Raw genomic sequence first — 9,303 nt, 5'->3', positions numbered from 1 at the left:
CTGTTGTGACTGCGTATGGATCTTCCACACGCTACTGAGGTCCCTGACGGTGTAAAATTAATAAAGTGTAAAAATGGCCAATATGTGTTGTTTTTTCCTTATTACTGTGGGAGAGTGCAATCATCCAATCCACCAAGCAACTCAAAACGAGAGTGAATACCAACAGAAGAATATTGCAGGGGATTTTGTCAAATATTTTTGGGCCGCTACCCACACGTTTAGCTGTGTTGCTCATTCCACAAATGCATGATCCTTATAAGTTGTACCTCGTTGTGAAGGTGACTAATCAGGCTAGATCAGACTAATCATAAAATACAAAGCAACTGGTGTTATTAAAGGGAAGGAATAATTGACCGAAATAACGTTTCCGAACCTTTTTTGAGGAGTTTATAGATATAGATATAGATATAGATAGATAAAACCATGGTTAAAGCTGTCTGGTCGCATGGAATCCAGAATTTCGGCTGCCCCTCCCATTTTTACTCAGATATGGGCCCCAATATTGATTCTGCTGTATTGCCTCAGCTTTGTGAAATGTTTGGCCTCAGGTAGTGGTAGGTCAGATGGGTGACGCAGGGATGGTTTACAAAGTCAGACTAGAAAAGGGTGGGAAACCCTACACAGAAATATACTTAAACTTTGCAGACACTTGAAGCCAAAGTTGAGGTGGAGGCTGGAGTAGACCCTAAAAGTATTGTTTTATGTGTCCCTGCTGCTGAGACCGAGCCAGTTGGGATATTTGAGCCTGAGTCAGTTGAGGCCTCTAGACTAGAGGCAGCAGACCTTTTACAGTTGTCTTTCTCTAACCATTCTATTTTCGAAGGACTCTATTGAAGAATATTGTTATATTAATGAATATTGCATCTGTGAAATTGTTTCTGACTCCTTGAAATCAAACACTTACCGTATTGACCCGAATATAAGACGACCCTGATTATAAGACGCCCCTTTATCAATAATTATTTTTGGTAAAATACTTTTTTTGAAGACCAAATCAAGAAGACCAAATAAAGAAAATAATTTGATTTGTATTCACATTGAATGAAACAATGTAGGTTGTTTTTTATCATCTTGGGGTATGGGCATACAAAGGTTTTTCAGTCACGTATTCACACACCCTCCTGTCAATCACCTGGAAGAGGCCGCTTTGCGGACGGCGATACGCTTTTCTCTGACTGCTACCATTCTTAAGCCGATCTTTTTGGGCTCGTCAACTTCTAACATTACACTCTGTAATATCATATTTCTTGGCTCCTCGACAGTTGTTTGATGCCTCTGCTTCATTGATCACCATGGTCTTAAAATTGGCATCGTAACTCCTCCTCTGTTGTTTGTTAACTTGACCAACCACTTGAGCCACTTTTTTCGAGCTGGTCCGAGTGTGTCTCTGCGGTGTCTCTCCGCGGGTGTGTGTGTGTGAGTGTGTCTCCATCTCTCCAGGCACCCGTCACTGGGGTGTGTGTGAGAGGGAGAAACACGGTGGCTCGCGTGGGGTACAGTCTTTTGGCGCCATATGTTGTTGTGAATTAATATTGACATGTAAAAGTCTAGGGCGCGAATATAAGACCGGGGAAAAAAAAACGTCTTTCGGGTCAATACGGTACTATGAATATAATAGGGGAACTATGAAAAAAGTAATCAAGCCGCCTCACGCTCCGGAACCATCGCTTCTCAAGGCTTACTTACTTACTTACTTACTTACTTATGTAGTATATTTTTACTATGAATTGTATAATAATGGGCCTGTATTCTTGCTTTTGGCTCTGTAAGATTCTACTGAAAATGGGGGTTTAGGACAGCTTGTAAACACACACACACACACACACACACACACACACACACACACACTTTTTTAGCCAGATGACCAAAACACACACACACACACACACACACACACACACACACACACACACACACACACACTGACCATGACCATATAAGGATAAAGAACGGGGGAGAGGCTCATTATTGGCTAAAGAGGCTAGGACAAGCTGTAGAGTCTTCTTGACCAGACCTCTGTTTTTGGTTGGGCCAGGGGGGAAGGTATTTGCATATGAAAGGGTATAAATCCCCTGGGCAACAACTGTTCTCTCTCTTGACTTCCTGCGACCCCCGCCCAGATGACCTGATCTCAGACCAGAAGACCATATGCTGTGTAAACTGCCTTGTTTGAATAAATAGCCTTAAAACTGCTCAAGAACTATTCTTCATTTTTAGCAGCCAACAGATCAACAGAACTTAATAGACAACACTTACTATTATACAAAAATTGTATTTAAATCCAGACTGGTTACAGCAGGTTACTAAGAGAGACACATCCAATGTTTAACATGTTTTGCTTTTATTCACATTAAAACTGCCCATTTCAAGTGGCTTTAAAATGGGACACTGTCTAAATGATCCTCCTACAATTTCAATTTCATCCTCCAGAAAATACAGAACAAATATGACAGCACAGAATATGAATAAAGTCAGCAATTTCGAGGTGAAGAAGGCTATTATTTTTACTAATGACATTACAAGGACAATACAATCATGTCACACAAGCAACTAACACAACTGTATGGAGGTGTATACTCAATATGACCAACTCACAGAAATGGAAGAGGCAAATACTTAAAAGAGAAGGGAATTAATGAATCTACCTGCTGTAAATCTAAGTCTGTCCTTCAAAAAAAAAATTATGGAACTGTTGGGGGTCATGAAGGCTAAAACAGTAATGTTTTAATGTCCTAGTCAATAACAATTTTTCGCACACCCTACAGTGGCTGAGGTGCAGGAGATGTATGCTCTGATGAAGATCTTGCGATCAAAAGCTTAGCTCAATCAATCGACATTTTGCATTGATCCTGAGTGTGCCAAGATTTCGTTAATGACAATATCCAAGTCAATAAAAGTGCCAGTCAATAAAAAAAATTGAGCTGCGCCTTTATTTTGGAACCACAGAAGGTCTTATTTGGCCATCAGATGTTCTTATGTTAACAGAGGAATCCTGTTAAAGAATTTCAATTCCAAACCATTATTAGTTTATAGACAAAACCTGTGTGAACATACTGTATGTCAATAGCCCATAATGTGAATGGTGTGAACAACAGGTCCTAATTGATTTCCTTGTGAGGAAATCTGATGTTTGGAACTTTTGGTGGCCATGAAATCCAAAACAGTAATGTTTTAATACCCTAATCAATAAGCCCTAACCCATTTATTTTGAAACCTTAAAAGGTCTTATTTGGCCATCAGATGTTTCTTTGTGTTTTTCTCCGGTCTGAGAAGGATGATGAAACATTTGGGAGCGAAGATGCAGAGCAGCAGCCCATAACTGGAGGCCAGGATGGCGAAGATCTCCACGGCGACCGTGTATTTCCCTGGGGAGCTGACGTAGGCGGGCACGAAGGCCACCCACACGGCACAGAAGATCAGCATGCTGAAGGTGATGAGCTTGGCCTCGTTGAAGTTGTCAGGGAGTTTCCTGGCCAGAAAGGCCAGGAGGAGGCAGAGGGAGGCCAGCAGGCCGATGTACCCCAGGACCAGAGAGAAACCAGCCACCGAACCCACAGCACACTCCAGGACCACCCTGGACCCATGACCCTCTCTGTCCCCTCTCACAGCAGGCCGAGGCGGGGCGAGGCACAGCCACAGCACACAGATCAGAACCTGCGAAAAAAATGTTGTATAATTAAAATGGCTGCTATCAAACAAAGTAACGCACAATCGACACATACTGTATATTCAATACAAAAAACAACATTTTAATTTAGACCTGCAACTTAGTAAATCAAGACCCCACAACGGCCACAAAGGGTCACACTTTATCTAACTGTAAGGCCATCTAGCAAACACTTACATCCAAAGTGACTCACTGTCAACATATACTGTAATATACTTATATGGCCAATGCAGGACTCAAGCCCACAACTCTGGTGTTGCTCGTATGAAGCGATAAACTGATTTATTTACAGTTTCAATTTACAATTTACAGTTACAGTTTACAGTTATTTTTGTGGGGGATACCTGCACTCAAGATCTGGCATACAGATGACTAATCGTAAACTCGGAAGGAACAACTGTCTCAAATCTGAAGAGAAAGACAATGATCAGCACCTGTATCAGGGTGCAGAGGGAGATGCCCACCCTCTGCTGAGCCGGGCCAAAGTAGCGCATCATGTTTTCTCCAGGCAGGGTGGCCCGGAAGGCCACCAGAACCACCACAGTGCGGCTGAGCAGGCAGGAGATACAGAGCACGAAACTGATCCCAAACAGAGTGTGTCTCAGCATACAGGACCAGACCACCGGCCGGCCAATGAAGGCCAGCGCACACAGGAAGCACAGCTTGAGTGACAGCAGGAGTAGGAAGCTCAACTCAGAGTTGTTGGCGCGCACCTAGAATGCGGCAAGGAGGGGTCAGTGATGTCATGACTGGAATAAAATTAAAACATTAAGAAAAGTGATTTCCATGTATTAATCTTTTCGTTCTTTTATGAAGAGGAATTTGAACGATTAACAACACAAATGTTCAAAACACAGTGAAGACATACACAAGAACCCAGTGCCACTTGATATCTGTCTAAATGCTATCTTTTTCAGTCTTGGCCGTCTCTTACCAGGGGTGTGTGTCTGTGCCAAAAGAAGGTGGCAAAAACAGCAGTTGTGAGTGTTGCCCCGGCAACAGAGATGATGGCCAGCACAACACCCATGGTGTCACTGAAGGACAGGAAGTCAATCTGCTGAGGAACACAGGCCGTACGGTCGCGGTTGGACCAGAAACGCTCCGGACACCTGCTGCACTCCACCGATCCTGAGAGAGGAGGAGGGTAAGTGGAATTTGGGTTGGTATTAGAATTAGAATTGGAGTTGGAATCCCAAACTGGAAAAAGAAAGTATCATCCAAAGAATAATAATATATATCATAATTCGATTACATGATAAATGGGTCTAAACACAGCGATCCTATCAACGGTGCAAAAGAACAATTCAAAACATTTAGAGAAAAACTGTACAGTGGAGCTTGTACTTGATGTTGTCATTTTTACTTTGCTCTCAGCACCATTCAAAGTAATCTTTTTGAAAGTGGATATATTTTTTATTTTCTCTGTGACTGGAATTCATCTGCAGTGGTACTTGTCTCTCCTCTCTTGACTTGAATGACTCTTCAGTGGTATAGCACCTGTCTCGTTGCTGATCTCTCCCTCAGCGCAGGGCAAACAGTCGAAGCAGCACACTGGCCTCCCTTTCTGCACCGCCTTCCAGGTGCCAGGGGGACAGGGAGTACTGCACACTGACACAGGCACCTAATGGGGGTGAAAGGGGGGAATCATCATTAGCACTGCTAATTACACATTAATTTAGACAGTACATTCAGCACATTTAATGGTTACACACACATTTTCTACTTCATTCTATGTAGTAGTCTTTACATTGTGTCTGCCTCAGAAAGATAAACTCCAGCAGTTTTACCTTATCCACACTGCCACCACCCCACACCGTTCTCTCCATGTCCATGTGAAACTGGCCGTCAGATCCCTCAGAGGACACAAAATAGCCGACCTGGTCAAACTTCACCATCCCATTTTGTGTAATATGCCAATTGATAATGTCATAAGTGGCAGGAGGGTCTCCATTTTTATCGAAGTTTAAAGGTTCCCCTACAGGTGTGGTAAAGTTCACCCCCCTCAGATAGTGGACAATCTGGAAGAGGGTTTGGAAACAACAAACAAGATAAAGAATGTATTTGGTTGTTAAAAAACGTTTTCAAATAATTCTCAATATAGGTCATATTGTACAAGGACTGTCTTTACTCTCACCTGACTGGGTTGAAGCTTCCTGACATCTGGACACTGGCCGTTGTAGAAGGGTCCCTCCCCTGGTTGGCAGGCCAGCATGTCCTGTATGGCATAAGCAATGGCATACACTGCCTTATACACGTTATAGGTGGCTCTCAACTGGGACACGTCCGCATACAGACTCTCCCCCTCACCTGTTCATGTTATAAACACAGAAACACGAGGAACAAACCAAGTCACGGCAGTACACATATCACAAAATAAAAATTGCTGTACAATGTTGTCTCAATCAAAAGCATTCTTCCTAAGCATATAACACTTTTTTCTAACAGTTTTTCATACCTATGGCTTCTGACCCTGAACACTGTCGCCTTGGCGATGGGATCACGCCGTGGTCAAACCCAAGGGAGCACCCGAACAGCATTTCCCAGAATTCCCTCAGGAAAGGGTCGTGCATGTGTGAGGCACCGTCAGGATGCAGACGTCTCAGGAATTGGCCTAGTCCGGGAATGTTGGCTTTCCGCAAGGCAAATCCGATGGTTCCCGTCAGCATAGGGAGGTTCTGTGGGGCGGAGTGCGTGGTTTCGGTGACCCACGCCTCGGTAGCAATCCACTGCCTATCTGTCACATTCTGGCGGACCACCTCCTCAAGCAGAGCCTGGAGACAGGATCGGAGGAGCATGAAGATACCCCTAGACAGACATAACGAGACCAATAAAAACCTGAAGAAAGACTAACAACTGAGTAGCAAAGTTGCTCAGAGACTGAGGGTGGGTAACCTGTAATAAGAGAGCTCACCAGTGCGTCCTGTGAGATAGCAAATGTCACCACGACTCTGGCAGAGGATGTCCGGACCGTGTCCACAATCCTTCTGATCCTGCTCTGTGATCGGACCTTGGAGATGAGAGAGAAAAGAGAGGTGAGAGAGAGAGAGAGAGTCAAAAAGGAGAGAGGAAAGTTCGAGAGGCAGAGGGAGACAGAGAGCATACATTTACATTTGGGAGATGAGAGAAAGAAAGAGTGGTAAACACAGCATCACATGGTACCTTGGGGATGACCTCAGAGTAGGCGATACACACCCCTGACCCACGGAGCTCTTCCAGAAGCATTTGAAGACCAAACCTGCCATAGTCATCATCCCCAGACACCAGTCCCACCCAGGACCAGCCCAGCAGACGCAGCAGCCTGGCCATGCCCCTCGCCTGGAAGGCATCGCTGGGCACGGTCCGAAAAAACGAGGGGTACCTCCAGCTGTCACTCAAACATGCACAGGAGGCAAAGTAACTCACCTGGGAGAGAACAGAAAGGAGAATAAAAATATCCAGTACAGCATACATAATGTAATATACATATAGTGTGTGTGTGTGTGTGTCTGTCTGTGTGTGTCTGTGTGTGTGTGTGTGTGTGTGTGTGTGTGTGTGTGTGTCTGTGTGTGTGTGTGTGTGTGTGTGTGTGTGTCTGTGCGAGTGATTGTGCGAGTGATTGTGCACGTGTGTGTGTGAGGGGGAAGGAGAATTTAAATGTGTCTTCACCATGGGAATCTCAAAGACCCCCAGGCTCTGTGCCACTACGATGGAGGCTGACGACCGGGCGTCTCCGACAATGACAGGCACCTCAGGGGCCGAGCCACACTCTGTGCCCGACACAGAGGCCTCTTGGCCAGTCACCATGGCCAGGGCTGCCCCCAGGGTGGTGCTCTCTGCCAGGCAAGTGTCAGCTGCTAGGTACCCCAAGGTGAGGTTAGGTAGGAGGGCAGGGTTACGGTTAATCTCCTCCACCGCAAAGATCATGGTCTGGAGCCAGCGGTACGCACGCTCGTAGAAACTTAGGTGGAGAGAGATGAAGAGAGAGATAAAGAGGAAAAAGTTTCCTAAATAAAGCGTTTACTTATACACGTAGGTACGCATTCTCTATCGTGTCCTGATTCAAGAGATTATTGGACCACCCCCCCACCCCCATCCCCCTGCCAGTATAGCTACATAGTATGCATGAATCAGGACATGCAATTGGGAATGCATCTATTGTTTATAGGTACATACATTAACTAGGAGATGAGTATGATTAAGACAGAGGGTTAGGGTTGGATCATTTTTAACATAGGTATACAGCGCCTTCAGTAAGTATTCACCCTGCTGGACTTTTTCCACATTTGGAGACTTTCAAATAGATTTAATTTAAGTCACTGATCTGCATAAAATACCCCAGAAAGTCAAAGTGATAACATTTACTTTGAAATGTTTTCAAATTAATAAAAAATGAGAAGCTGAAATGTCTAGAGTCAATTTGTATTCACCCCCTTTGCTATGACACTCACACAAATGAGCTCAAATGCAAAAATATCTCCCCAGGCCTCAGGGCCCCTTGAGCAGATGCTCTTCATTTGCTCAGTTCGTAATGACAGTCTGATCCACACAGTGTGTAATTGATTCATACACACATCAGAGCCCCTGTAGAAACAAAAACATTCCGAAATCACAGGAATTATTATCATGGACTCAGGTAGACTCAATTCATAGACATGCTAATTTAAAGCGTCATAGCAAAGGGGATGAATACTTATTGGCTCTGGACATTTAAGCTTTTCATTTTTATTTCATTTGTAAAAATGTACAAAGAAAATCACTATGGCATTTGGTGTACGTTAGTGACATCTACTTCAAAATCTGGTTGTAACCCAACAACATGTGGAAAAAGTCCAGGGGGTAAATACTTACTGAAAGCACTGTGAGAAGAAGATGTAGAGGTAAAGGGAAGAGAGCATTAGAGGTTAAGATTAAGGGAGAATGATGCAAGAGAAAAGCTGTCCACATGTAAAAACCACTCACATTGTACAGCTAGCATTCCTCTTTACGCTCCTAAACTCTAACTCAGGCTCCGGTGCACTCGCATGGATAGGGAACAGACCCCCGATCACCACGTCTCCTGCCTGATAAACACTGTCTGAGACAGGCTTAGCCATGAGTTGACAGGGCCTCCCACCACCCAGCCCCTGGGAACCACCCAGTCCATGGAGCGAGAACAGCAGCCACAGCCAGCCACAGAGGCACATCGCCTGGGAAGAGAGCTGACCAAGGGCAGGCAGAGAACCCCTCAACTGGAGGACAGAATTAAATACAATATGATGAACACTGCATGCAGCAAAGTAGCCATGACCTGAAGAGACAGAATACAGCAACATGGTTAGAAAACAACCAAAAACAATCAACACTCATGGCCAGACATTTACAATAGTAACCCATATTAAAAGAAAATAACATTTAGTATTCACATTTATCCCCAAATAGGAGTCACACAGCTCTGATGCAGCTAACACCACACACCATCCAACTTGAGACCGAGCATCAGCGATGGGCATCAATATCCAGTGGAGACCGCAGCATCTACACACAACCTGTACCTGGTTGAACAGTGTGAGGTGTGGGCAGAGTGGCATGTCCAGCCAGACAGATAGACAGATAGATAGAGCCAGAGAAAGAGTGAGAAATGGGCAGCTGCTGATATACAGAGAGAATTGCCCCTGGCT

General features: G+C 44.5%; 1 protein-coding gene across 1 annotated transcript; it reads right to left on the bottom strand.

The window, feature by feature from the left end:
- Positions 1-3,225: 3,225 nt before the first annotated feature.
- LOC308157477 (extracellular calcium-sensing receptor-like) lies at positions 3,226-8,829 on the bottom strand (the record flags this gene model as incomplete). The annotated part of the gene is made up of 11 exons (XM_080531034.1): positions 3,226-3,654; positions 4,102-4,380; positions 4,602-4,795; positions 5,165-5,288; positions 5,455-5,685; positions 5,802-5,974; positions 6,123-6,438; positions 6,579-6,674; positions 6,827-7,069; positions 7,313-7,604; positions 8,606-8,829. The coding sequence occupies 11 exons, from the start codon at positions 8,827-8,829 to the stop codon at positions 3,226-3,228; spliced, it is 2,601 nt and encodes an 866-aa protein (XP_080387160.1).
- Positions 8,830-9,303: the final 474 nt, after the last annotated feature.

The sequence above is a fragment of the Nansenia antarctica genome (genome assembly GCF_963989245.1).
Source record: "Nansenia antarctica genome assembly, chromosome: 5".
Classification (NCBI taxonomy): Eukaryota; Metazoa; Chordata; class Actinopteri; order Argentiniformes; family Microstomatidae; genus Nansenia; species Nansenia antarctica.
This window is presented reverse-complemented; position numbering and strand designations above follow the sequence as displayed.